Genomic DNA, 27,593 nt, shown 5'->3' with positions numbered 1-27,593 from the left:
GAGAGGGCTGGGCGGGAGATCAGGAGCGCGAGGGTGACAGAACAGTGGCTCATTGTGCTGGACCACCAGGCACTGGGAGACACACACTCGGAAACATTCACGCATTCACAATGCGCTGGCACGAACGCGCACGCGAGCGCACGCTCCTGCCCACAGCCACACAGACCTGAGCTGGCATCGCAGAGGGCAGCTCCTCTCTCTCGTCTCTGCACTCCTGTGCTCAGCCTTACTGCAGCCCCTCGCGGCAAGCCGAGCTCCTCCGTGCACCACAGCGCACCGCCATCACCGCCTCCGCCTCCACCAGCGCTTGCCTCGGAGTGTTCCGAACCAGCGCAGCACCCAGACGTGCAGCCCTCAGTCTGGGGAGAGTTTGCAGAACGAACTGACTTTCAGACCATTATACCAGGTAACATTTTTCCTTTATTATACAACTTCCAAACTGGACACTGGTAATTATACCATTTTAAATGTACTAAATGTTCAGTGGCACCTCAGCAGACACTCAGTGGATATAGGTGGTAATGGTATTTTTATTGTTTGACAGCCTTGTCTCTCCTCCAATGTAGTAGCAGTGTGATAGAAGCCATTGTGAAGATTTGACGTGTGCATTAATGGCTTGAGGAGTGCCTCTTCTGAAATACTCCAGGGCCGGGTGCCGGACATTGAGAAAAGGCATAAACAGATGCTAGTTTGCCTGGCCCACTCTGGTCAGCACCCATGAAAGCTTCCTGTGTTCATGGACTCCTCTTGTTTTTCTGAGATAATCCACTCTCCCTGCCAGGCGTAGCTCAACACCCACAACAGTGTAAAAAGAATTCATTCTATCTGATGCCTACTGAAATCCAGCGATGCGCAGTGTTTACACCACACCCCTAAATATTTATAATGAGATGAGCATTGCAAATTGCCTGATGAACACAATGTGCTATGATTAATCAATTATAGATTTACAATGTATACATTTTTCAGACTAGCTCATATCATCATGGTTATATCATGATAAAGAAAAGTGATTTGCATGGTTGTGGCTTGGATGTTTGTATGAGTTTGAACTCTGTGCTTTTGTCTTTTTGTTCCATAGGTTCAGTAGTTCAGCATTTGGTCCTTTGGTGACAAACTGCAGAACAGGACTGCAGACTCTTGCTGATGTTGGAGGACTTGTTCAGCTTGTCAACTACTGAAAGTTACTCTTTGGACCATTTTTTGGACTTAACCAAGCAGCCATTTCTTGGCCAACACAACACCTTCTAATCCATCCTCACAAACACACGTCAGACGAAGAAAGTTCACCTGTTTTGCCATGGCAACGACAGGTATGCAGCTCCTGGGCCTTGTCCTCTCCATCATTGGCTGGGTGGGCGGCTTCCTCGTGTGCATCATGCCCATGTGGCGGGTGACCGCGTTCATCGGCAACAACATCGTGACGGCGCAGATCACGTGGGAGGGCCTGTGGATGAACTGCATCGTACAGAGCACCGGCGAGATCCAGTGCAAGGTGTACGACAGCCTGCTGGCCCTGCCCAGTGACATGCAGGCGGCGCGCGGCCTCACCGTGCTCTCTGTGCTGCTCTGCACCTTGGCGCTCACGCTTGGCGTGCTGGGGATCAAGTGTACCAAGTGCGTGGGCCTCCCGAGCCTGGAGGCTCGTCTGGCCCGCGTGGCTGGCGTGATCTTCGTTGTCGCCGGCTTCCTCTACCTCATCCCCATCTGCTGGACAGCCCACTCCATCATCAGGGATTTCTATGACCCCTACGTGGCTGCCCCACACAAGCGCGAGCTGGGCCCTGCCCTCTACCTTGGATGGGGCGGCTCCGCCCTGATGCTCATCGGTGGGTCTCTGCTCTATGCAGGATCAAGTCCCCCGGGGATCCCCTCCTCCCCCACCTTCAGCAGCGGTGAGAGCAGCCCTCGTAGGGCTGGGGGATCCACGCAGGTCAAAGGTTATGTTTAACAGCCCACAACAGCAGCACTCAATCCCCAAATCAACTCTGTTAGTTTTCCCCATCGTTATAGATCCCAGTTGATTTTTAATATATTTTTTATTACTTAGTGTCGTCAACCAGTTGTAGCTGATGTGATTGGGAAATGTGAAATGATTTTGTTTTCCTTTATGTTGTCATTCTATAACCCTGTCTGTGTATTTACCCATGTGTAAAATAATAAAGATATCAGCCCTCCAAAGCCTCCCCTAGAAACTGTGTATGTTCATATAAAACTCCCAAACATATTCGTATTGCATATATGAATATATTACATATTGATCCAAATATTTGATACAGGTCACTTCATAACCTTGTCATTGCTTTAATCAAGGCCACACCTTATGCCAGCAACCGAGATTGTAATTCTGAAAGAAAGCTCTGATGTGATGGGATTAAAAATATAAAATCCTAAAGGTCTTTCTGTGCTATGTAAAGACGAGAGCGAGCCAAGAATCACAGGAACCCATGTCCTCTCAGTGATTTTCATTCTGACATCATCTTGAACAGAAATCAGCTTTCCACCTCAGTATGCTATTTGGAATCTGGATGACAATAGAGAGCAATACTGAGAGCCATAATCCGTCCTTCAGAAACTCAGTGAATTCAAATGTGGAATGCAGAACACAGATTCTCATTGTGTACAAGAATGTATGTATGCATGCTGATGTGTGTCTGCAACACAGAAAATTACTACTTTTTGTGACAATTTATATATATAGATTATATTTTTGCTTTTTTCTTCTAAATTATCTCATGACCACTCCCTGTAGTATTCCTTTTTGATTATGCAACTTGGAAATGAAACCCTTTACATATTGTTGTATAATTATTCAAATCACAGTTACTTTCGCTATGCATTGTGTCTTTGAAGCAGATAGCCTTAGCTGTGAGAATTGTATCATTGTATCAATCCTGAAGTCCATGAGTGCACGCTCGGGTCCTGTCATCCCATATGACTGTATTTAACTGTAGGGCTGGGGTCTGCTGCTACGGCAGCGACACAATACCATTGTATGGGACATGGCAAGCACGGTAGCAACAATAGCACACAGTGTTTTGTGTTCGTGCTAGTGAGTCATGTGTGACCTAATGGTACTGAAGGAAGATGCGCGAGATTGAGAAATGCAAAAAAATCCTTCTAAAAGCGCAGGACACATACAGGAACCTCTGTTGTTCAGAGTGACACCAGGCTATGGTTACATTGCCAAATAACTGAAGGGTTATAATGCAAAAGAACAGTTTTACAGTAGTTTTAATGATCGCAGATGTGAGTCAAAAATTTCAAACGTTCCTTAACTAGTAAAATTCTTCCTTAGAAATTAAAAATCTTATTAAAAGGTGTCTTTTTACATCTTTTCAAATAATTTAATAGGTTTCCGATCACACACAATTACATGAATAATGTGAACAACTTGGTATTTTAAAGTATAATTTTTGCGACATTACATTGTAACTAACCAAATATATCGTAAAAACGGATTAACGAGTTTCATGCAAACATTGTATACAACATCTTTTTTAAATCATTTTTTTATTGTGAAACGAGAAACGTACTCGTACCAATTGATTAGGCAGCAGAAGTTATTTTGGACTTTTCCCAAGAGCTAAAGTTCAACCGGAAACGCATCTCACGTGATACAGCTCTACACAGGTGAAAGAAAATAGCCGTTTGGTTGACAAGAGTAGACTGTGTAGTCAAATCTAAAGCACGAAAAATAACCATGGGGAAAGGCGGCGGCACGTTTGAAAGACTTTTAGGTACGTTTAATATTTGTAAATGACGGGTGTAGAGATGTTTTATGCTGACATATTTCCATGAGCTGTTAGCTAGCGCTTTAGGTCTGTTAGCTAACAGCTAAAGCTAAGATGACAGCTAACGCGAACCACAGTCTGTGTCGCTGGTGTGTAGCAGAGGCCTCTGGTACGTCCCACAGTTAACTCCGCTAAACTGCAAAATGGTATTAGACTGACGGTGAAATTTCGACGGTCGTCATGTGGTGACGGTCCAGTTTGTTCCTTGGTGGCTATTACGAGCTGCATTAGCCAGGATCGCCCGATATAAGATGGCTAGTTAGCAACTTAGCGACCGACGATGTTTACACTGTCGCTATAAACGAGCCCTAGTTCGCTAACCGCTAGGACTGAGCCTGGCTAATGTGGCTGTCTTGTGTTTGAGCGTTTAAATACATAGTAATCCCTGATTTGTTATTGGTGCGCACGGATTGAATTTAAATCATTTTCAACAAATGGCGTCTGGTTTGCCACATATAGTTAGCTAGGTTAGCTATATGTTAGCTAGGTTAGCTAACTTGGACAGCTAACTAAATAGCTAATGTATCAAACGGGCTGCCTTGTCGACTAATTTTAAGTGTCATTGATTGATCTAAATGCCTATTGTTTTTTAAACATCATCGTTGATGGCACCATAAGGTAATAACATTGGCGTGCTTACAGAAAATATGCGTGTAAACTTTAAATAAACATTGTGATTAAGATTAGATCTATGTTTTCATTGCCTTCGCTGGTTGACATTGCTACCATTTCGCCATTTAACCTCCCATTTCCTTGATTGCGTTTAATGCTTCTTCGCGTCTAGCTAAATAAATTAGAAACCTTATATTCGGTATTTAGGTCACATCTGGCTACCTTGATATGATGGAAGATCAACTATCTGGACGAGACTTGCACGTCATAATCAATTAAGTAATGTGTTTATGTAAATGTTTTACGTCATAGCCGAGGTCCCCGTGTTTTCCTTTTTTGTATTTCCTTTTTAAATTTTTTTTTGGGTTTGTTTCGTTTTTGTTTACAAAAGAGCTATTTTGTCTTTGCGAATGTGGATTGCGATATTAACTTCAGTTTCCTGCATTGCACACTTTGTAAAGAGGGCATGAAGTCATTCTTGCTTAATGTTAGACCAGTTACTGTAACAAGAAAAGCTTATAGACTTATAAAGAGGTTAATTTGAGAGAACCCCATTTAAAAAAAAAAATTGCATGCCTGCAAACACACTGATGTGTTTTTACTCATAAAAAATGTGTATATTTCATGAACGTAGTGTAGCTCAGACAAACCAGTTTATCATGTCTGTTGGCATTGAGCCATAGTACTGAAAAACACAGATCATCTGTTATTTTTACATTAAAGTTTGTTTTACATTTTTGAAGTGTGAAAGTTTTATGGCAACAGGATTTCCATAAAATGAGTGGAAGTATTAAACAGCCCTTTGCCATCTTAAGAGGAGAAAAGTCACTTCAGCATAATTTATTTTTATAAATCAGACTCACACACAAACAAACTTAGTTGTAACATCATCAGATTAGAGCCTGACCCTGGCCAATACCAGGTCACCATCATGGATTATTGTGGAAAAACAGTACTCATAGTTCATGGTTGTTCTTGGCCAGTTTACTGAAATGAAGGCCTAAGTTCTTGAGGGGTCCTGCAGTACCTACAGATGTTCGTTTCACCATTTGTGGCTACTTGGCTCCTATATGGAGTAACAGTGACCGTGTCTTGGCACCTTGGTGGAGGTAATGTCATCAGTGTGATCATTGTCCACCACTTTTTTGCAGACAAAGCCACTAGCCAGCTGCTGTTGGAGACAGACTGGGAATCCATCCTCCAGATCTGCGACCTCATTCGGCAGGGCGACACACAGTAAGCACCAATGACTTTTCCTGTAGCCATGTTTTACACTGACTGTGTTCATGTGGGAAAATTTTCACGTGAGAGGTACAAGCTTCAGCTGCACACGTCAGAGGTACAAGCTCCGTTGTCTTGAATTCTGTTCTTCTCTTTTATTGTACTCTCTTCCACCCCCAGGGCCAAATATGCAATCGGTGCCATTAAGAAGAAACTTAATGACAAAAACCCACATGTGGCCCTTTATGCTCTTGAAGTAAGTGGCCAATACTTGCACTCAAAGACTGTATGATATGAATAAAAGTTTTGATCTAATCTTTAGGTGTTCTTGACATGGACTATGGATATTGACATGAAAATAGGCCAAAACAGCAGAAACCTGTCCAGTGTCTGTTGGTTTTGCTGCTCGTTTAATGGTGCAAGAACAGGGTTAAATGCTAATGCATATGCTAAATAGTTAAACCTCAGTGAGATTGTGATATATACTACCACTCTTCCTTTAACAGGTGCTTGAGTCAGTGGTGAAGAACTGTGGTCAGACGGTTCATGATGAGGTGGCCAGCAAGCAGACCATGGAGGAGCTAAAGGAACTCCTTAAGGTGGCATTTATTGTAATTTATTGTGGCCTCTGCTGGAATTATGATCCTGTTTCCATGTGGGTCAGAGTATGATGACTCGTATTGCACATTACTTCCTGGTTGTGTCATCATATCACATGTCCTCTTGGCTTCTAAAGTCCAGGCCTCAAAGTGAGGGACACCATAACACAGTTGCTTTAGTGCTTAGCTTTGTTGAAAATCATAAATCAAATTGTTGTAATAAGGTAATTTTGAAAAGGTGAGTTCTTCATTGATGGTAATACCTTCAAACATTTAAATATCAATTTTACAAATTGCAATGTTATTAAAAAACAAATTAAAAAATGTCATGTTTTTATATGTAAGGGATGTTTTAGATGATTTTAAGATTTAGCTGTTCCTTTGGCAGCCTTTAAGGGCTCTCAGAAGGCCTTTTGTAAGTGGTCACTTTGCTTTGATGTGCCTTTACCAACGCTGCTCCAATGCCATCAGAAGCAAACGGAGCCGAACGTCAGGAACAAGATCTTGTACTTGATCCAAGCCTGGGCCCACGCATTCCGCAACGAGCCTAAGTACAAGGTGGTACAGGACACATACCAGATCATGAAAGTGGAGGGTAAGTTCAGCACAGACCTCACCAGCAGGCAGACGAAAGGACTTAATTCATTCTGAATCATAGTATTTCGTATCATGACTTGTGCTGATCGATTGAGGGGTACTGGCATTTGATTTAATATTTATATTATTCGCCTGCACCCTATCAGGTCATGTCTTCCCCGAGTTTAAGGAGAGTGATGCCATGTTTGCTGCAGAAAGAGTGAGTTTCCCGGGCAGAGCGAGCGGGGCGGCTTCGTGGGCTGTGTCACGTGTGTCTCATATGACTGTCGTTGGACTACTGGTGACAGTGCGTGTCCTCCGCAGGCCCCCGATTGGGTGGACGCCGAAGAGTGTCACAGATGCAGGGTCCAGTTTGGAGTGATGACACGAAAGGTAGGCACTTCCAGCAACGCCTTGTCTGGTTAAGCCGCACCGTTTACGCTCGGACCACCTCTTCTGTTTTGTTAGTTTCAAATGCCGCAAGAGCACAGAGGGAACAGAGAAGAACTGTAGTATTTACACACAGGTTTGCTCACAAGACTTGTATTCTGAGAGCTATATTTGTTCGATGGTATTGTCTGTGTTCTTGTGTTGTATCCTTGCATAGGAATGTCCAGGTGTGTCCAAGGGATCAGAGTAGTGGAGTTGAGAAGCAGTTAATTGAAGAGAAAAGTGCACAAGGATCACCTCGAGCCTGGTTCCCACGCTTGACTCATGTGTCAGTTTTATAAATGACTTGTTGCTTTGGTTTTGGCAGAAATGGAGAAGTCTCATAAGTACATGGTTCATTTCTGCTGGTTTGAGGTCATGGTATGGGTTGTAGCTTGTGCATGTCTTAATGTACCAGCATGGCCCATCTCCAAGGCAGTCATACGTGTCTGGTGAGGTGTAGATTTGTGATGGCATGTAGCCAACAGCTATTGTTTAATTAGGGACACCAAAGACGGGGATTTTTCGCATGTTTTGAAACCAGCAGCCTGTCAGTGTGACTTGCTCATGTTGAACACTTTCAGCGCAGGGCTGCGGTTGTCTTGGAAATGGGTACATTTTCATGTTATAAGAAAATGGTGTAAATGAAAAGATGCAAATATGAAAACTTCTTCCCTTTGGCGTTTGGTGCCCTGACGTGTGGTCCCTCTCGCCTCCATCCAGCACCACTGTAGGGCTTGTGGGCAGATATTCTGCGGCAAGTGCTCATCCAAGTACTCCACCATTCCCAAGTTCGGGATTGAGAAGGAGGTGCGCGTGTGTGAGCCCTGCTTCGAGCTCCTCAACAAGTAAGTGGGTGGGGAGTAGAGAGCTGCCCCCCCCAGCATGTGGTTATGCTCAAAGAAGTTCATGTTAAAACAGTCCCTCTCTTTAGTAACAGCTGTATGTGATCGTATCCTTTACGGTTTATCTTTTATGGGCTTCCCCCCCCCCCCCCCCCAATTCTTTGCTTTTTACTAAAGCTTTCATGAGGTCCAAGTTAATTGTTTGGGTTCCTGCAAAGTTTACTGTTCACTGCTGAAACACGGCAGACAGAAGCCCAGAGCCGTGAGTGTGTGGGGAGTGTGCGGTGCGAAGCAGTGTGGCATGACCGCAGGGCCGGACATGTCCGCCTGAGCCACTCTTCTGTGCACCGTACTTCACGTCTCTGGCCATTGATGTGTTGGTAGTCTTTGCTGTTCTCTGGAGATTTACCACTCTGCATGTGTCCCCCTGGTCCCTCCTCCTTACCAGCCAGCCCTCCCTCTCTCCCCCTCCTAGGAAAGCAGAGGGGAAGAGCAGCAGTGGTGGCGGGCAGACCGAGCTGCCCCCCGAGTACCTCACCAGCCCCCTGGCCCAGCAGTCCCAGGTAAGGCCAGCTACAGAACGGCAGCACGTGCTGTGCCCTGTGCTTATGCCCTCGCACTCGTACCTTCCCTTGCTAAAATGGCAAAAATCTCTGTGCATGCACAGACCATAAGGTGGTAGTATCTGTAGGGTTCATCGTGAAGCACGTGCAATAGTGAAAAGAGTTGGCAGGAGCCCATTAATCGCTTTGTTAAAACGCCGAGTCACAGTTCTCGAGGTTGCTGGCTGGCAGGCTCGTTTGCTGCCCCCTGCTGGCTGTATGTGTTCCGCACTGCAGGGCCCTCCCAAGTCCTGACACGCAGGCTGAGTGATTTTGGAGCTGCTGTTTGTGACCTTGTTCCAGCCCAGTGATGTCATATGGGAAGGATTAAATTAAAATGGAGAGGAGAGAAATCCTGAACAAATGTAACGTCTCAAACTCTGTCTCGTTGGCTGCTTTCCACTGGCCATAGCCGCAGTGTTGAGTATGTTGCAGCTGTTGGCGTTTTACTCTGCGTGGCCCGTCCTCGGCTGACGCTGCTGCATCGTCTGGTTTGTGTGTGTTGTGTTTCTCCTGTTCTCTCCTAATACGGCTGAGTTTTGCTCTGCTCTCCTAGATGCCCCCCAAGAGGGACGAGGCCGCCCTGCAGGAGGAAGAGGAACTGCAGCTTGCCATTGCCCTGTCTCAGAGTGAAGCTGAGGAGAAGGAAAGGATGGTAAGACAGTCATCCTCTGTCTCTCTGACACACACACACACACACACACCACCACTGTGGCCTGTTTACAGTGAAGGGTCCATGGTTAAAGGCTTTAATGCTACCGTATACCCACAGCGGCAGAAGAACTCCTATGCGGTGTACCCCAAAGCCGAGCCCGTTCCGGTGACCTCCTCTGCCCCGCCTGTCAGCACGCTCTACTCCTCCCCTGTGGTAAGGCTCTGGCCAGAAATGCACACACTTCGTCCCACATAGAAACGTTGCACGCAGGTAAAAGGCAAGAGGCAAAAAAAACATTCATCACTGCAGATGATACTCTTTATTAAATGTTTATACATTCTTAGTGTTGAACTAATGTCACGATGGTCTGTGTTCAGAACTCCTCTGCACCTTCAGCGGAGGACGTCGATCCTGAGGTAAAGTGTTTGCTCCTGTTCAGTACTGAGGAGTAGCAGGATGGAGGAGGTGACTCCATTTTACAGGGTGTGCTGCCTTTCTAGCTGGCCCGCTACCTGAACAGGACTTACTGGGAGAAGAAGCAGGAAGAGGTGCGCAAGAGTCCCACCCCCTCTGCTCCAGCTCCGGTGCCATTGGCTGAGCCTCTGCCAATCAGCCAGCCGGTGGAAAGCCACGCTCCAGTCCAGCCCATCAACATAGTGGAGGTACATTTGAGTGTGTTACCTGGTTTTGGTCATTCTCTCAGGGGTCATTTGTATAAAACTATTCATTATCCCAGAGTACAGGAAGCCAGTTATTTTCTGCTATGTTGAAATGGGATGTCCTATCTTTGCTGGTGCGTGACGTTCCCCTCCAGCAGCAATACCAGAATGGAGAGTCGGAGGAGAACCACGAGCAGTTCCTCAAGGCACTGCAGAACGCCGTCACCACCTTCTTGAACCGCATGAAGAGCAACCACATGCGTGGGCGGAGCATCACCAACGACAGCGCCGTGCTCTCCCTTTTCCAGTCTATCAACAACATGCACCCGCAGCTCCTCGAGCTCCTCAACCAGCTCGACGAGAAGCGCCGTGAGTCCCACCATCCCTTCCCATCATGTGCAGAGAGTGGGGCTCAGCCGGTGGAGGAACACTGTTTTCAGGGAAGGGTGACATGGGTCTTGCAGATAATGGTCACGATTACACAGATCCAGAATCGGCTGCCGTCAGCGATTTAGGTTCCACTCATTTCCGTATTGAAACTGTATCTGGAGTGTATGGACATGACATTAACTGGGATGCTTGGTGTTCTCTCCTTGCACAGTGTACTACGAGGGACTGCAGGACAAGCTGGCTCAGGTGCGGGATGCGCGGGCCGCCCTCAACGCCCTGCGGGACGAGCACCGCGAGAAGCTGCGACGCGCTGCTGAGGAGGCTGAGAGGCAGCGGCAGATCCAGCTTGCCCAGAAACTCGAGATCATGAGGCAGAAGAAGCAGGCGAGTCTGCCGCGCAATTGGGCAGTGTTGGGGCGACGGGGCTCTGTAATTGGATGTGGGGGAGCCACGAGAGCTTAGCTGTGGTTGGTTGCCCTTTCGCAGGAGTATCTGGAGATGCAGAGGCAACTAGCAATCCAGCGTCTCCAGGAGCAGGAGAAGGAACGGCAGTTGCGCCTGGAGCAGCAGAAACACACCATTCAGATGCGTGCACAGATGCCTGCCTTTTCCCTGCCTTATGCGCAGGTCAGAAATGCACAAAACCTGTCTTCCTGTGTAGTGAAACACCATGCCCTCATATGAACTGGGGAAGTGTAGTCTGATAAATCCACAGCACTGTCGTGTGTGCGCATGCACGTTTGACAGTTATTCATACAACAAGCAGGTTCATAACTAGTTCAGTCGGATATTTACTTTAGGTCGTGGCCCTGTAATACTAGCGCTCCCATTTGATCTCACGCTAATAAATAAATAACTTTTTTTTAAAAATCAAATACCGGTTTTGTTAAAGCAGGACTTTGAGCCAATGGTTGATGTGTGCATCATGCAATAGCAGTGAAACATGGTATTTCACCATGTTGTTTGGTGGGGTACTTGGTTCACTTGCGTGCAGATGCAGTCCTTGCCGCCTAACGTAGCTGGAGGGGTGGTGTATCCGCCTGCTGCTCCCCCCAGTTACCCTGGCACTTTCAGCCCTGCGGGCTCTGTGGAGGGCTCTCCAATGCATGGGGTGTACATGAACCAGCCTGGACAGGCCACAGCAGGGCCGTACTCGGCCATGCCCGTCTCTGCCACAGGTGAGCCAGACACTACCACATCCAGGCGTAGCGTCATGTCCCTGTGTAATGTTAAACTATTGGTTCACAGTTTGTTTTAATTGTTTATTTTCTCTGTTTTAATTTGAATTGGACCAATTATGTTTTTCTTTGGATATTATGGATATAGGTGCTGGGTGTATTTATATATAAAAAAAAAAAAAAAAAAAAAAAAAAAATTTAAAGTTTTTTAATTTTACCTTTATTTACTATCAGTAAATCCCTGTTGTGGTTAGTGTTTTTTCAAAAGTCCACAATGTGTGTCTTACATTTTGAGAGGTGATAAATGGAAACTTTGTTCCTTTCTCATAGATCCCAATATGGTGAACGCCTACATGTATCAGACCGCAGGTACGGGTGGGCAACCTGCAGCGCCAGGTCAGGCCCCGCCCACCACTAGTCCTGCCTACACTAGCTACCAGCCCACCTCGACACAGGCCTATCAAGTAAGCAAAGCGCAGTGGGGTTCAAGGCTATAGGTGAGACCAAGGCCAGGATCAAGATACCAGAGACTTGAGACTACTGCTAAATAAAAAATTACTTAATCCGTCACAGTTTCTTGCTAAAGTCTCTTGGCTTGGTTCTGTCATGATGTCCTAAAGTCTCCTAGTCTAAAGAGATTGGTTGTGGGTCTTGACCACAACCTTGGTGTGTCTTGGCGTGATGTGCAGAAATGTCGACTTGCTAGTGACATTTCGGTGTGTCTTCATTAGAACGCAGTGTCTCAAGCCCAGAGTATGCCCCCCATGTCCCAGATGTCCCAGTCTGCCCCCGCCAATGGCATGGCATACATGGGCTACCAGCCTTATAGCATGCAGGTGGGTGTTGTCACAGGAGAACAAGTTTTGGTGGGGTTTTTTGGGCCTACATGTTTCATTTTGGAATTTCTCAATGTCTCAGATTTCTCTTCTGCTTTCCCTGCTGTAGAACATGATGTCTGCTCTCCCAGGACAGGACCCCAACATGCCTCCCCAACAGCAGTATATGCCTGGTCAGCAGACCATGTACCAGCAGGTCTGGCCACATGCATGCCATCTTGTACAGTGCACTAAATTCTTTCTTTCTTTTTCATATCACTCGTCAACTTTGCCTTTATCTGACTCTGTGCAGATGGCTCCCCCTGGTGGTCCTCCACAGCAAGCACAACAGCAGCCTCAGCAGGCTCCTCCAGGCAGTGCAGAGGCTCAGCTAATCTCATTTGACTGATGATTCACCGTGTGACATGGGCCCCAACCTCACCGCCCTTTCCCCCTAGGTCCTGCACACTAGCCTCCCTCCCACTGAAGGTCTTCATCCTGCACAGTCAACCTACTTGCAATATTTTTGGAGCAATCAGGCTTATATAAAAAAAATAATAATAATAAAAAAAAAAAGTCCTGACTGTCAAAAATATTGTGAGATTCTTTTGCTGCCATTATGCACTCACATCTCTATCCCCACTGATTAGAGGTGAGGGAGAAGACAAGACATCTGCAGCGGTGGGAACTCTCGGTCACTCCTCGGTTCAGCCAGCTCTTAGCCTCTTACTGTCTGTGTCTTTGAAACGTATGTAGTGTTTCCTTAAGAAACAAATCTCAAATTCAGCTAGGCATTCTTATTATAGCATTTAAACGAGTCCCTGAATTCTGTCTGAATCAAAAAAAAAAAAAGGGAACAAAATCTTGTCCTTTGCCTCGTATTTTTCTAAAGTCATTCTGCATGTGTTTCATTGTGCACAGGTGGGAATGAGTGTATGTGTAGAAATACCTTGCGTAGAAACATTTCGAATGAATGTTTTCTAAGAGGCCTTAGAATGGTTAACAGGTAGAGGTTGGCACAAAAAAACACAAGGACCATTAATTGTTTTGCATCTCAAAGCAGGAGAGATCCAGCAACAGGTCTGTTATCTTGTGTAGAAGTGTATTTAATAGAAGGCTAAAACCTGAGATTAGACTTCCTTTCTTACTCTGAAACTTGATTTAATAGGGACCTGGTTTCATTCAGTACTGATGCTCCTTAGCTTGCCAGTCTCTGAGTCTTCACACAGATTCACAACCTATCAAAAATGACCTTCTTGGCTAATAATTGTTGCAGTTTGACAGCATGGATCTCGGCTTCTGTAGAGGGGACAGCGACCTTGCTGCGCTTTTTCTTTTTACAAAAGAAATGGACTGTTATACTTATGGCATCTGAGAATAAATTCAGTGGTGGGCCCAGCTGGCTACAGGCTAGGGCTCTTACTGGTGTCACAGAATCAGGGCTGTCTTTTTCTCAGAGTTAGTGTCTGCCTGCATGATGCTCTCAATTTCAAGGTGATTGATGGCAATTGCAGACTGAATTGCCAGACCAATACCAGATAAATGAAAGTCCCCGGTTTCTCCGTTTGTATCTGTTTAAGGTGGTGGATGGGCACAGCTCTTGTTAGTTTTGTATAGAGAGGGCCGAGAGCAAGAAACTGCTTTTTATTGGTTCCACTAAAGGGTGTTGAGTACAAACCTAAGTAATGCATGTTAGTGGCATACCATCAACCAGTGACTTCTGTAACCCTTTATAATGCCATCTGTGGACAACCTTTGTTTCATTCTACTTATCTGGCTCCAAAATAATTTTATTATATTTAATAAATATCTCATTCTTTTATTGTGCACATTTTTGGTGTGGATGCTTCTTTTATCCTATCTGACTGAACCACATAAAAATTAATATCAACACGTTTTATTTCATTAAAATTGTGTGGAAAAAAAATATTGATATTGAACTGTAATTGCTCTGTTAAGTAAAAACGAGGACATTGGTGGAGGTCAGTCTGTGTTGTCTTATAAATTAATAGGCCTTGCCCTCCACATTGGCCCGCGTTCTTTCAGCGCAACGGAATTGTATGACATGTTCTACTGAAATAACTTTAATGAGACAAAGGTATTATTTAATTAATATGATACGTTTGTTCTTTAATTTACGAAAAACAATTTTAAACGATGGCGTGGCTTCAAATGTTTACTATATTGCCATATATATTGGGTAACTTTATGCACTCCATTCTAAGGATTCGAATTTAATGCCCCAAAATGATACTGAACTGAATAGCTGGTACCTAGAGAGTTGCAGTTCCACAATACTGTCAATTTACTGTGCAAGTTTATGCGCCCGAAAAGGGCATTAAGTAGTTGTCTGGCAACCCTGAGTCCAGCCTGGCGGTAGTGGTGCATTGTGGGTAGGTCAGGAACAGAGCGGAGGACGCCATGTGCCTTTGAGAGCAAGGGACCGACGAGGTTAGCGAGCTGTGTCGGTTATACGAGTGCTTTACCTGAACGACGAAGCAGAAAACGGTTGTGTGAGCTCCACCGACATGTACTGCACGTTGCATTGTATCCGGACCTCGCTGCGTGTGGCAGCGAAAACGCGTCGGTAAGCGCCGAGGAATGGTCACGTAGCTAACCAGCTAGCCGGGTGGTCTGGGAGCTGACTCGACGACAGTAGCTAGCTGGCCATCATGATAACTGTACAGCAGAAACACGAGTTATCTGTGCAATAAAAGGAGCTTCACGCAGCACCGCATGTCTTTTGTTGTGGCAAGAAGACAGGTCTGACTAGCTAGCTGTGCTAGCAAGATTCTAAGGTAGCTGGGGTAGCATTCGCAGCATCAGTTGTCCCCGCTACGCTCGTCACTGGTGTGTGATCGTAATTTTTGATTAGGCTTCTGTATTAAAATATTTCCATCAACTTTTTTGTCAAGTTGTTTCATACCCGAGAACACGACAGCACGAGTGTCTTATTATCTAGCAGGTTGGCCACGTTAGCTCGCATAAGCGTGAGATGCGCAGCCAAGGTCAAGTGTTGGGAGGTAGCGATAGCTATTGTTTTGATTTTGTCCTCTATCAATGCTGTCGTCCCATGTTACTGCATAATTGGTAAGGATTATCTCAGTCTTATGGTCATATAGGCTTAGATGATAAACGAGCTTTGTTTGGAATACATTTACATTTGCGACATTCGTCAGACTCTTATCCAGGAGTACATGTACAAGATGTATCGTAGATTACAGCTACAGTTGTCACTCTCATACTTTGTATACCTCACAAACTTTGCTTGCTCTGATGTGTGTATTGGGTGCTTTCTGCAGACGTCATCTTCCAGTACCAGCACTGTGTGCCCTGAGGACACTTAAGACCAGCCCGGCAAGTTTAAGTGATGCTATAGCCACACCGCCTTTGGACGGAGCCCCCAAGCAGTATTCTCCCAAAATCCAGCAGCTGGTCAATGACATATCCACTCTAACACTTTTAGAGGTGTCTGACCTCAATGAGCTGCTTAAGGTACTGCCAATGCGGAGGTGAAATGCAGTAAAACTATCACCATTTAATACAGTGGCCCTCATAACAGTTCAAAAACTTTGATTTATCTATTAATTTTCTTCTTTAGAAAACCCTTAATATTCAGGATATGGGAATGATGCCAATGGGGGCAATGGTTGCAGCAACATCTGAAACAGCAAGTCAGGTACAGTTTGGGTTGACCATGCAGATCAATATATGCTCTTGTGAAATTTCCTGCATTTCATGCTAATATTGTGTAAATGTATTGTATCTCGTGCTGCTGTTCTGTAAATGTGTTGTATCGTGAATTTATATATGCAGGCAGTGGAAGAGGAAGCAGTCCAAACAAAGAAACAGAAAACACATTTCACAGTAAAACTGACTGAGCTAAAGGCAGATGATAAAGTCAAGCTTATTAAAGAAGTGAAGAACTGTATTCAGGGTTTGAATCTCGTCCAGGTATGACTTGCACATGGAACATATCCCTTTGGTTGTCATGTGGAAACTCTTTAATTGAAACTGAATTTGATGTGCCAGTTAAATAGAGATTAGGAAAGGCTGAATCTAAATGTAAAAAAAATCTGTTCTTTTTCTGATATGAAATTTCCCCTTGGATTTTTATTGTTTTAAAGGCAAAGAAGCTTGTTGAGGCTTTGCCCCAGGAGATCCGGGCAAACGTATCCAAAGAGGAAGCAGAAAAACTGAAGACCGCACTAGAAGCAGCAGGGGGCACTGTGGTTCTGGAGTAGACACCATCCCACTCGTTCATCTTCATTGACGTCTTTTTTTTATATAGCAATGATAAAGGGAGCATTTGGCAGGAAAACGAATGTCTTTAAACATTACCACTCGATCTACTCAGTTGGGTGTCAGAACTCTCATACTGGTCTTGAGCAGGCTCCAGGCCTGCACATGGTTACTTACACCCTGTTACTATCCTGGCTGTCTGGCTAGTATTCCTAACCGAGGATGAGCTACGGATGTGCCAGTTCAGACTTAGAGGTGCCCATTTGCTCATCTGTGTTGTAGAGAATGGGGACATGAGGAAATGTGGTTCCATTGCCTGTGGTTGAATAAATGTCATGCAGTACTGTGCAAGTGGTGTCATGATGTGAACATGGGATAGTAGTTACCAGAATCAAAGTACAAGGCAGGTTGTTGCTTAGCAACACTTGTCTAACAACTATAAAAGTGAATTCTAACTCAATTTTTACATGCAGTGAGAAGTAAAATTAGTTATTTAAATATTTGTGTAAAGTTTGCATTTGCCTTCACTGGTAACTGAGTTCTACAACAATTAAGATTTCTCAGTGAACTGCAATCATTTATTGCACATTTGTATATTTTACTATTTAGCATTAAAATACAACATCACATTCTAAAGCCACTACCAGTAAGACCGAATGTGTTCAGAATAATGTACAACCAATCCATGTACATAAACTCTGACAATGCTTGTAAATGTGTTCTTAAGTTATGTGCCTAAATTTGCCCAGCTGACTACTGTCTGGAAATGTGGAACTGCTGAATAGGAATCTGCCTTAAGAGGGGGTGCCTTATATTACTGTTTTAGGCCCACTGCAAAAAATACAACAGACTTCGACAATGAAGTCATAATATTTTTGAAAAAGTTGTACGGGATGGCGTTTAGAAAATGAAGTAATATTCCAAGAATTAAATAATATTTTGAGAATAAAGTCATAAAATTACAACATTAAAGTGGTATTACTACCAGGAATTTGTGAGAAGATGGAACTGCCATTAAATAAGTGCAAGGCCAAGTCAGGGGTTACCTAGAGGACGCCCAATTCTGAAGGTCTGCATGCTGCAAATTTATGGTGCCAGGGAGGATAAACTCAAGTATGTTGGGACTGTCCCATATGGTTAACCATTTCCCTTATTCTAAACTAGCAGCATTCCCTGCAAATAGATTTACGATTATCTAAATATTATGACTATTGTCAAATCTACAATAATTTTTTTGAACAGTGGCCCTAAAATGTCATAGCTTTAGAACAAGGTTCACAATTCTAACAACAACAAAAACAAAAAACACATGCAATAAGGTGGGATTCACTACTATGAATCTGTTTAGATTAACAGTGAAAAGAAAATTGATGTGGAGTTATCCATGCTAAGAATCCAAGCTTTTTTCCGTCACATGCAGATTTGTCTAGCTGGCCATTAGCTACCATGACTATTTCAGCTTTATGACGACATTGCTTGCTCATAATGCTGCCTTCAGCAAGTGAATAGTACCTGGTCCAAGTTAGGTAAATTCACACCTGACACCATCTTAAGTTTACCACCCTAACGTTTTGTCTAATATGTTCTGAGCATGTATTTGTATTACCCATGGATTTCATAACTTATAAACTACCTCAAATATTTGTATCTCACCAAACGTTTGAAACTTTTTTTTCACGGCCGTGTGGGGAGTACAGAGATAGGAGACAACTAACACGGTGCTTCAAAGCATGTCGATCATTTACCACCGATGCTGAGCGAAGTTCCCCCACATAAGTATCTGCTCATGACTCATCCAGAGTTGTTCATTAATAGTTCTTGCCCTTCATCATATCATTTTAGATCCACGTGTTTCCATCCCTGATTTATATTTCACTACATGGGTAAAGACAAGATAGAACTGTGTCAGCTGTAAGCTGCAGCAGTCTTGTATCATGTGTTTTCACAGAGTTGCCTTTAGTGTTGATAAAACAGAGGTTTAGTAGTCATCATCTTGACTATTTGGTGATATATATATATATAAAACCCTATATTTTTGTCACGACTCGGCCATTCACGTTTCTGCTGAGGTCATGAATAGCTTGCTATTTTTGTTCGTCACATAGTCCCAGGTTGCACCAAGCTCTTGACGAGAAGAATTTGAATCCTTTCAAGCTCAGACTAGTTGATATCTTGTTCTGACCCAAACATGAGACGTTCATGCGTCTAATTACATAGCTTTACATTCGTTTAAAAGGACAGCGGTGGCTTAGTTACGTATCCATTACGCATAGGTCACCTGGACAGTTTGAATCGTCAAGATCAAATAGACCACTGTTTTCATTCTGCGGTCGATGTGCATAAATTCTAATATATCCATCGATCTAAAACAAGTTAAACCTCCACTTACTTTCCACAAGCACATAAAAACACGGGTCAAAACAGACTTTTACCCACGCGAGCCTTGCGAACTTAGGTACTTGAAGAACATGCACATATCCAGCACCAATGTTTCACTGGCACTTGATACTCCTGGCAGTTGTGTGTGTGCCACTTAAATTCAAAGCAACTGTGGCGGTGACAACTTTTTTCTCCAAAAGCGTGGACACGCCATGTCAGACGCTAAGGGCAGTTGCCAATTCAAGGAGGACCAGTGTCTTTTATCAAGTGTTATTTTAAGGATTATTTTTACGCAATTTGTTGAAACTGTAGTGGAATCTGGAATAGCCTACAAGTTAAACAGCGGTATTAAGTACCTGGAACAAAGACGGACCGACTGAGGGACGAAGGCTCTGTAAGGCCAGTGCTGCAACATCCCGGTGCTTGCAGTCTTGACAGGAAAACGAATTTCTCGCTGGTACTTCGGTGGAATTGCCTCATGTGGCGCCGCCTGCTGTACACACCCGCTGGACCTGATAAAGGTATCCCGTTAACAAAACTGACAAATGACAAACAAATGGTTACAATACCTCAATTTAGTGACATATAATACTCTGCCCGCCATACCAAATACGCAGCTTTCAACTAGAGTACAATTTTAGATAAATTGACAAATTATTATTTCTGTCCTGAATCAATTAATGAAACGAACGCCATATTGTTTTTCCCCTCACAAGCGATCTGCGAGCTCGGAGCATGTCAAAAGTCCTCGTTCAGATTCGTTGCGTCTGGCTTGTCGGAGATCTGAACCCTTCCCCGATTAGGTTCACTTGCACACGCAGCAGGAGGTGAAGTTGAGAATGACCGGCATGGCCTTGCAGGTGCTTCGCAGCGACGGCGCGCTCGCTCTCTACAACGGCCCGAGCGCCTCCACGTGTCGGCAAGTCGGCGCGCTTTTTCGAAAGGCACGTGCGCTCACACCACCTGCGCTTTGAACTGTTTTAGCGCGCACACTCGTCGCTCCAGCGATCGTTTTTCACAGAGCCCAGCATAGGAAAGTATCACGATTGTTTTCAAACCGAATCAGCGTGGGGTTTCGTAGTTCTGGTCGTTTATAGACACAGGTTTACCGAAGCTCATGTGTGTGGGGGGTTTCTAGCTGACGTACTCAATGACCCGTTTTGCCATTTATGAGACTGTAAGAGACATGATGACGGACAAAAAGCAGGAACCCATGTCCTTCTACCAGAAGCGCTTACTATCTGCATTTGGAGGTAAGTGAAGTGATACCCTGCAAAGATAAAAACATTACCCATGGTTCAGTGGTTTTCTTTGCGCTGAACCGCCTCCTGTAAAGTGTCATCTGATTGGCTGGTGGGGTGCGTAGGGTCGGAGAAAAGATGTGCAGCATTAGATCTTAATTAGTTTATATCCATATAAATTAGTACAGTGACAGTACTGGAGCTCTAATAGTTTGTATGCTGTAATCTAGAGCAGTGCTAGAACTCACCTGGTGTTAAATGCTATAATCTAGTTTGCATCTTATAATCAGTGCAGTGCTAGAGCTATTGCTCCACTGGTTTGTATGCTGTAAAATAGTGCAGTGCTAGAGCACCACTGGTTTATATGCTGTAATCTAGTGCAGATGTAGAGATTAACTAGTTTGTATGCTGTAATCTAGAGCAGTGCTCATGCTCTTGCTCTCCTGCAGCTACACTCATGGTCCTGATGGAGTCGTTCGTGTTTGGAGGAAAGATCAGAATGACTTTTTGTTCAAAGAAAAATCTGATTGCCAACACCTGTCTGCGGTATATTGACAGTGACAGTTGTGTTGTGGTCTGTACCATTCAGTTCCATTTTCAGCTCAGGAAATCCATTTTTAGTGGACCTGTTGGGTGCATTTAACTGGAATTATCTTTTTTTGGTCACGCTTGTAATTTAATTTCCCTTATGGATTGATTGTGCTTTCTTAACTTGTCCTGAACCCATGAGCCTGAAAGCAGAGCTGATCTTTAGACATGTCAAATGTTGTCTCCTTGCAGAAGGTGTTAGGAAACTGTTCTCTGGAGGGACCATGGCATCCAGCTGTGATCACCTTGGGGCAGGCATGCTCAACATCTGCCTGTTCACTCCAGTTTAAAAACTGACTGGAGCACAGTCACTTAAGTCCTCTTGTGGTTTGCTTAGCTCTCCTGCTATGACCAAGCCAAGCAGCTGGTGGTAGCCACTGGCCTGTTGACTAACAACATTGTCACCCACTTAATTTTGTTTTGTTCTCTGTTCTAAGCACAGCAAGTAGACTTAAAAAAAAAAAAAGATTTTTTTCTTTAGACTATCAGTAGTGCAAGTGTGGTTAGTTTAGTCGGTTGCTATGAATGCAATTCTTTTGCCCCCTTGCAACATCTCAAAGTATAATGTGACCTGGGAGGATGTGCTCTACCAGCTTTTGGATGTGGTGAAGACCAGGTAGATGAATACAGATGAATCCAAAGGCAAATCCAGGGTAAGAAGACATGTGGTTCTGATTGGTGTTTCCACATGTCTCCAGTACGCGTGGAATCTGGAAGAACCTTATTCGTACTTGACGCTGTTTCTGTGAGGGGGGGGTGATGCATTGTCTGAAGCACACTGCTAAACTTGGACCTAAAGCTTTCTACAAGGTGAAATAACCACATCTTTCAAAGAATCCTGCCACAAGTGTTTGATCAGGCAGTAATTATAGAGTAATCAGGCGCTCTCTCTCTCTCTCTCTCTCTCTCTCTCTCTCTCTCTCTCTCTCTCTCTCTCTCCTTTTTCACTCTGAGGCGAGCGCTGATCTTCCCTCGCCGCTTTCTCTCTAAATGGCCCTGGATGGGACCTTAATGGGGCCAAAGTGGCACTTCAGAACTGCCAGCCCTGCCTGTGAAGGGTTCACATGGAGCAGTGGCGCTACTCCGGTGCCACAGTGGTGTGCAACTTTGAAACGGCCTTTGCCTTAATACTGTGAAATGTTAAATTATCTTTGGAATTGATTGATCAAATACTTGGGTTATACTTGGGTGATTTGGCTTGTTTGTTTAGCTTTCAGGTCACCTGACTTTATGCAATTTATGATGTGTAAAAGCAGCTCTGTCTTCTCATCAGATCCAAATGTTAAGTAATTTAGATTTTGCAAAGATATGGACTTAGTACAACTACAGTGTCTGTTTTTATTTAGCTTTGTTTTTTGTAATTTTATACCTTCATGTGTAAATTCAATTGAGCCTGTTTGCTGGATGCGAATTAATCCGTTTTGAATAAATTACAGGGCTAATGGTGAATAGCCACCGGAATCTTTTTAGACTAGTTTTAGGTGTAGATTAGGTCTAGAGTATTGTCTGAGTACTTCCCAATTTCACCAGCAGGGGGCAGGGGTGTACCGCGCACAGGTTGGAGTGTCATGAGGCGCGCATTCGGCAGTGCTGCTTAATCTTACCCATGCTAAGGGCTGCTGTGCTTTTCTTCCAACCTGTGAACTCCATGGCATGTTCAGATAGTTCCAACGCTTTGTAGATTACAGTCATTGAATGGTAAGACTGGAGAACAAAAATTATGATTAGAGCCTCCTGCGGTGTGGTGAAACTGTTCACACTGCCAGTCTTCCTTTCCTGCTGTCAAGTGAACTTGACTTCATACTGTTTTATGATCTCATGCTCATTTTATTAAAAGTACAAATCTCACCCTTAAGTGTGTTTTATACTTGACTGTATAAATAATAGGAATGTCAAACACTGAGTTGAGTGATGCAAGAATCTGTACTCAAAAACTATTATTTGAAAGCAAAAAGTTGCCCAAGAAGAAACTTTGCATATGTTGCAATGAAAAGTAAGTCATACTTTCATCATCTAATTTGCAAACATCGTTTTCCTCAGTCCATACTCCCAAGCCGTATTCTATTTATACTGCAGGGTTATATCTGAACCCCCCAGAGCCTCATTAATACGGGTCTGCTTGTTCTCCCTAGATGTCTGTTCCCAAGGATTTGCCTGATTCTAATTCCATTCAGATGTATTGGGGCGTCCAGTATGTTTCGGTCGCCTTCCTCCATGTTCTACTGAGCCGCTGTCACCTTGTAATTGGCTATATTTTTACCACCACTGTGTTGCATCATGTAAACCTGTGCAAGTGTAACGCACTTCCCCCTCAGTCTATCATTTTAACATTTGTTTGCTGCCATTTTATTTATTGATCCTGAAACAAAATACACACATGTACTCTTAAGTGTATTACAAACATGGAGACCCTGTCATTGTTTTCTGTCACGATGCTCATCTGCATTATTATGCTCCTTTCTCAGGAGATGGCAGCTACACTATGTGTGGTGTGGAGAAGCCAAAATCTATTTTAAAACTCAGTCTGATCCCCACCCCATCCACTTCCTATGTTCTACAAGAGCCATCTTTGGGAAAAGCTTTCCAGTTTCATTATCTAAATTAACCTTTGATATTCAAATGCACTAAAATGAATAATTTAAACAAACTTCACAAAGTAGAGTAGTTAATCTTAACGACCTCCTTCTCTCTGTAATGCGGTTTTGGTCCTCTAATATATTCCTAGTCTGAATTTGCATGCACAGACCTCCACAAATAAAATATTCTTGCTCTGCTTTGTTTTAGTACATTAACCAGGAGGTTGATTTGGACTCATTTGCAGTTGGAGTTATGGCTTGGCAAACCGATGAGCTGGACTAAAGGTAGCTCACAGCTAACCAAGATGAGCACAATTATTCCGGTTCAGCACAAGACTACCTTAAACCCATTTAGCTCACAAGCCAGGTGCTTTCGGCCTCTCCCTAGCAAAACAGACCTTGAGAGCTTGTGCCTCTTTTAGAGAGAGTGCGGGACAAAGTGACTACGGTTAGCAGGACTACGTTTGTAAACTACACAAACAAATCATCCATTACAGCAGAGGGAGGGCAGTGTATATATCGGAATACAAAACAGGATAATTGCACAACAGGGTGATTTCATTCTTGATAAGCATTCAAATGGTCTAAAAGGAAAAGAGCACTTGACTGAGAGGAATTCTCCCACACCCCCTCCCTCTCGGCACGGGAGAGTGAACAAAAGAAAATCGACAGGATCGTGCTGACCAACACGACCGCCGCAGCGGTCCCCATTGACCTTTGACCTCCTCTTGCATAAGACCGACTCACCCTTACTCAATGCTCATAAGTAAGGGTAACTACGTAATGCTCCGTCGCTCCCCGCGTGTCTGTTGCTGCATGCTGCAGGTCAATTGTGTGCCTGTGTGCTGATCGGAGCGGAGATGACTGACCACGCCGCTCTCTGAAAGGAGGGGGGGGGTGAAGAAGGGAAGCAGAACTTTCTGTACCTGCCTCCTTCACTGAGAGCTGGTCCCTCCACGCCTAGCCAATAGAATGCCCTCACACAAAAGACATGAAGTGATTGGTATAGCCGTGAAAAGGTTGCTAGCACTGTCCCCCTGCCAAAGCCACTGAGCTGCAGTATCTCCTGTGTGTCTCAGTTCGTTTGGCTGGCTGAGTCTGGGAGGAACCTGAAATGTGTTCTCAGTGAGAAAGAACACTCTGTCGGGCGCATGTACATCTGTGTTGCCGTAGTGGTTCCGTTTAAGTCTCGCATGCCACGTATCACTTTGGGGCCTAGTAGCACTTATGAATTTTGCATGTTGATATGTGTTTGCATGTATAGATCAATAGTATAGATCAATTTCTTTAGGAGTAGCATGGTAATAGAACTATAGGAAGCCTTTGCTGCTTATCAAGAGTTTATTTTTACATAAACATGAGAATATTACATTTCAGAACACAATACCGAATCTGCATTCTTTTACAAGTGCTTAAAATGTGTCTGCTCTTAATGTCTTAGCAAAGTATTTCCATCTGAAGAAACATCTTTCCTCCAAAAAAAGTGTGTGTGTGTGTGTGTGTGTGTGTGTGTGTGTGTGTGTGTGTGTGTGTGTGTGTGTGTATGTATGTGTGTGTATGAAGCTAATAGGAAGCTCATTGATGAGTAACCATTAAATCTGTTACTTAATGCAGCATGAACCGGATTCAACAACTTTCAGATGAGGTGCAGCAGTCATTTCAAACACTGTCCTCTAGGCACTCAAAAGGAACCGCTGAAGAGCCAAACCGTGACTGACGGTCTGCTTCATTCCTTTATTGCTAACTGTCCTCCTGTCTTCGTAGTGATCTCTTTGCCAGCTTTTGGCTACTGTATTGCTTTAGCAGATGGTCACCCAGTCACAGTTACCATGCTCAACCGTCCTGCTAATGGTCTGTGGTGGGCTTTAGGACATTTGTGGCCATGCTGCTCATGATTGTGAAGGTGTGGCAAACTATCATTGCAATGTTTTCTAAATTGCTCTGTGCCACCACCATCATTCTTTACGTTGGCCACAATGATGGCCCCGCTGGCCACGGCAATAACACTCACTCAGGTTTTAGTTTAATTCTATGTTCTATTTAATCCCATAGTTCTTTTCATTAGTATGATTAATGCCTTCAGTTGTGAGCATCTTTCATATAGCAAGCAGGACTGAATTACCTTCCCTTTGGTAATGAGCCCTGTGATTCAAGACTTAGAATTGTTTCTTGGCAGGTATGATAGCGTTGCTTGTTTAATTTTTCTTTTAAATAAACGTTAGAATGTCTGGATGTCTGGTTCTCCGAAAGCAGCTAAGACTTCAAATGTATCCATAATTGTATACTGAAATACGAGATGATGTCCTGTCTTCCAAAGAAACAAAAACAATATCATTTTCTCTCCTGTCTGTCTCTATCTGATGCATCGATTCACCAGTGAATGAACCCCAAATGAACATACAGCACAGTCTGTGAAGATCACCTGCCAGCCATACGCTCACCACCCACCTGTGGCCTTCCTGCCTCTCTGCCTTCCCCTCTGCTTTCATATCAGAGAGAGAGAGCAAAAGAAAGAAAGAAATATAGAGTCAGGGGGAAAGAGAAGACTAGAGATGAGAGGTAGGTCTCCGTCACCTCAAAAACAGAAGGCAAAGAGGACTTCTACACCTGCAGGACAGTGCAGGCGGTGCGTTTTATTAACGAATGCATATCTTTAATCTCTGACATTCGTAGAGTGGCGAACAAGCTCGGAAGCACGTCAGATATAGGCTACGCCCAAAGATCGCCGTAGACCTGCACTACACGTGTTTGCAATCAGCGTTGTGTTTCTGTGGAGGTGTGCATCCCAGTCCATGGAACCTTTCCACAATGCCGTGAAAGGGCAGGGTTTGCCGAACCCTGCATGTCTGTGGGACTGCTGTTAAGGGTCCAGGGGGAAGAGGCGTGACTGTGTGACGGGCCCTGGCCCAGAAAAAGTACCCACCCTTCTGCATTCTGGTAATATAGTCTGTGCGGTGCTTCCAGATGCATAGAAAATGAAGAAAACTCATTCGGTGTGCTGGCCTGTGCTGATGCTGCCGTAACAACATACGTAATTTTAGCCCTCCAAAGGCAGTGCAGGAGGGAGAGAGAGAGAGAGAGTGTGTGTGTGTGTGTGTGTGTGTGTGTGTGGCCTGACCCGAGTCCATTACACACAACCGCAGACTGTGCAATGTTTGTATTCATGCTTGTTAGGAGGCAATTTCATTCACTTTTACTGGCTTCCTAATTTTGCCCCTGGGCCCCGGTCATAGACGACACCCAAGCGCGTGAAAATTAATACGATCCCTGAGGAAAAGAACATTACAGCCATGTCTGAATGCACGTTCTGCATGTGGATAATAACTCATAGGACACAGCTTTCCCATTTTATTATTAGTAATAAAAAATCGCGGTTGCTAAAACGGACCAGCACCTCTGCTCTGATCGGGCCAGGACAGGAAGATTGTGACGTCTGAAACCCGGCCATTACCACTTCAATATGTTTGTTCTCATTTGGTGACGGAAGGCGGCTGTTACAGAAAATTTGTTTTCCGTGCACCCTGGCCCCTGGAATCAAGCTGGCGGTTATTGTTAGTCATTACTGTAGGTTAGTGGTCCTGCCAGTCGTTTATAATGGAGGTGCCATGCTTTGTTCTCCTCCTCCACCACTATTAGAGCGGGTTGCGAGGTCCCTTCCACTCGCCTTTGACTGGAACTCAGCCACTCAGGTGTGCTTATCAGTGGCTATTTCTATCAAGATGTTAGCAACCCAGGCTAAATTGTCAAGTACCGTTCGCCGCGTTCCGCTCGTGTGGTGCTAAACAGCCACGAGGTATTGCGCATTCTACCTACGACACTTGTCACAATCCTTCTGCAATGTTAATGTTTCTCTCTCAGCAGCTATCACATGAACCCCCTGTCGTGTGAGGTGTTACTTTCAGGCAAATTGCATGCATATTTTCCCAACCACAGTTTTCAACTCCTTTGCTTTGAATGAGATTCTTCTGGATTACAAATGACACTTTGACATTTTGTGTAGTACTGTAGTGATTATGTAAGAAAATTATGCAAGAAAATACTCTATGACAAAAATGACTAACTGAAAAATATGTGATAAATGTTTGCAAGCTTCACAGTTGGTGTCTGTGAATCACTGGAAAAAAATGGGAAAAATAGGATAAGTCCAGAAAATGAAGTGTTCAAGTGTTCCAGTGGGCAATGTTGGATTGGT

General features: G+C 44.2%; 4 protein-coding genes across 8 annotated transcripts in view; all 4 read left to right on the top strand.

Moving 5' to 3' along the window:
• The first annotated feature begins 57 nt into the window (after positions 1 to 57).
• Positions 58 to 2,186, top strand: cldnk (claudin k). The gene is made up of 2 exons (XM_027026781.2): positions 58 to 406; positions 1,082 to 2,186. Exon 2 carries the CDS (start codon positions 1,301 to 1,303, stop codon positions 1,949 to 1,951), a length of 651 nt encoding a protein of 216 aa, XP_026882582.1. The 5' UTR covers positions 58 to 406; positions 1,082 to 1,300; the 3' UTR covers positions 1,952 to 2,186.
• A 1,417-nt stretch (positions 2,187 to 3,603) lies between these two features.
• Positions 3,604 to 14,204, top strand: hgs (hepatocyte growth factor-regulated tyrosine kinase substrate). 5 transcript variants are annotated; one of them, XM_027026757.2, is made up of 21 exons: positions 3,604 to 3,740; positions 5,558 to 5,642; positions 5,808 to 5,883; positions 6,134 to 6,226; positions 6,701 to 6,821; positions 6,970 to 7,022; positions 7,127 to 7,195; positions 7,955 to 8,079; positions 8,525 to 8,639; positions 9,235 to 9,333; positions 9,451 to 9,546; positions 9,711 to 9,749; positions 9,834 to 9,995; positions 10,148 to 10,361; positions 10,594 to 10,766; positions 10,869 to 11,009; positions 11,377 to 11,560; positions 11,891 to 12,024; positions 12,292 to 12,396; positions 12,506 to 12,592; positions 12,689 to 14,204. In XM_027026757.2, exons 1-21 carry the CDS (start codon positions 3,704 to 3,706, stop codon positions 12,782 to 12,784), a joined length of 2,304 nt encoding a protein of 767 aa, XP_026882558.2. In that variant the 5' UTR covers positions 3,604 to 3,703; the 3' UTR covers positions 12,785 to 14,204. The 5 variants fall into 5 exon arrangements, with proteins under 5 accessions (XP_026882558.2, XP_026882561.2, XP_026882560.2 ...); XM_027026760.2 differs by having other exon boundaries at positions 6,698 to 6,821; positions 8,552 to 8,639; positions 10,151 to 10,361; XM_027026759.2 differs by having other exon boundaries at positions 6,698 to 6,821; positions 8,552 to 8,639.
• A 553-nt stretch (positions 14,205 to 14,757) lies between these two features.
• mrpl12 (mitochondrial ribosomal protein L12) lies at positions 14,758 to 16,968 on the top strand. The gene is made up of 5 exons (XM_027026783.2): positions 14,758 to 14,962; positions 15,678 to 15,870; positions 15,977 to 16,054; positions 16,192 to 16,329; positions 16,503 to 16,968. Exons 1-5 carry the CDS (start codon positions 14,904 to 14,906, stop codon positions 16,617 to 16,619), a joined length of 585 nt encoding a protein of 194 aa, XP_026882584.2. The 5' UTR covers positions 14,758 to 14,903; the 3' UTR covers positions 16,620 to 16,968.
• A 1,528-nt stretch (positions 16,969 to 18,496) lies between these two features.
• Positions 18,497 to 27,593, top strand: part of slc25a10 (solute carrier family 25 member 10) — a 41,759-nt gene continuing 32,662 nt past the window's right edge. Inside the window, exons 1-4 of the mRNA XM_035525085.1 lie at positions 18,497 to 18,500; positions 19,426 to 19,517; positions 19,800 to 19,919; positions 20,135 to 20,249. Of these exons, the coding sequence (XP_035380978.1) occupies positions 18,497 to 18,500; positions 19,426 to 19,517; positions 19,800 to 19,919; positions 20,135 to 20,249 (331 nt within the window). The remainder of the gene's footprint in view (positions 18,501 to 19,425; positions 19,518 to 19,799; positions 19,920 to 20,134; positions 20,250 to 27,593) is intronic.

Source organism: Electrophorus electricus, chromosome 4 (genome assembly GCF_013358815.1).
Source record: "Electrophorus electricus isolate fEleEle1 chromosome 4, fEleEle1.pri, whole genome shotgun sequence".
NCBI lineage: Eukaryota > Metazoa > Chordata > Actinopteri > Gymnotiformes > Gymnotidae > Electrophorus > Electrophorus electricus.
This window is presented reverse-complemented; position numbering and strand designations above follow the sequence as displayed.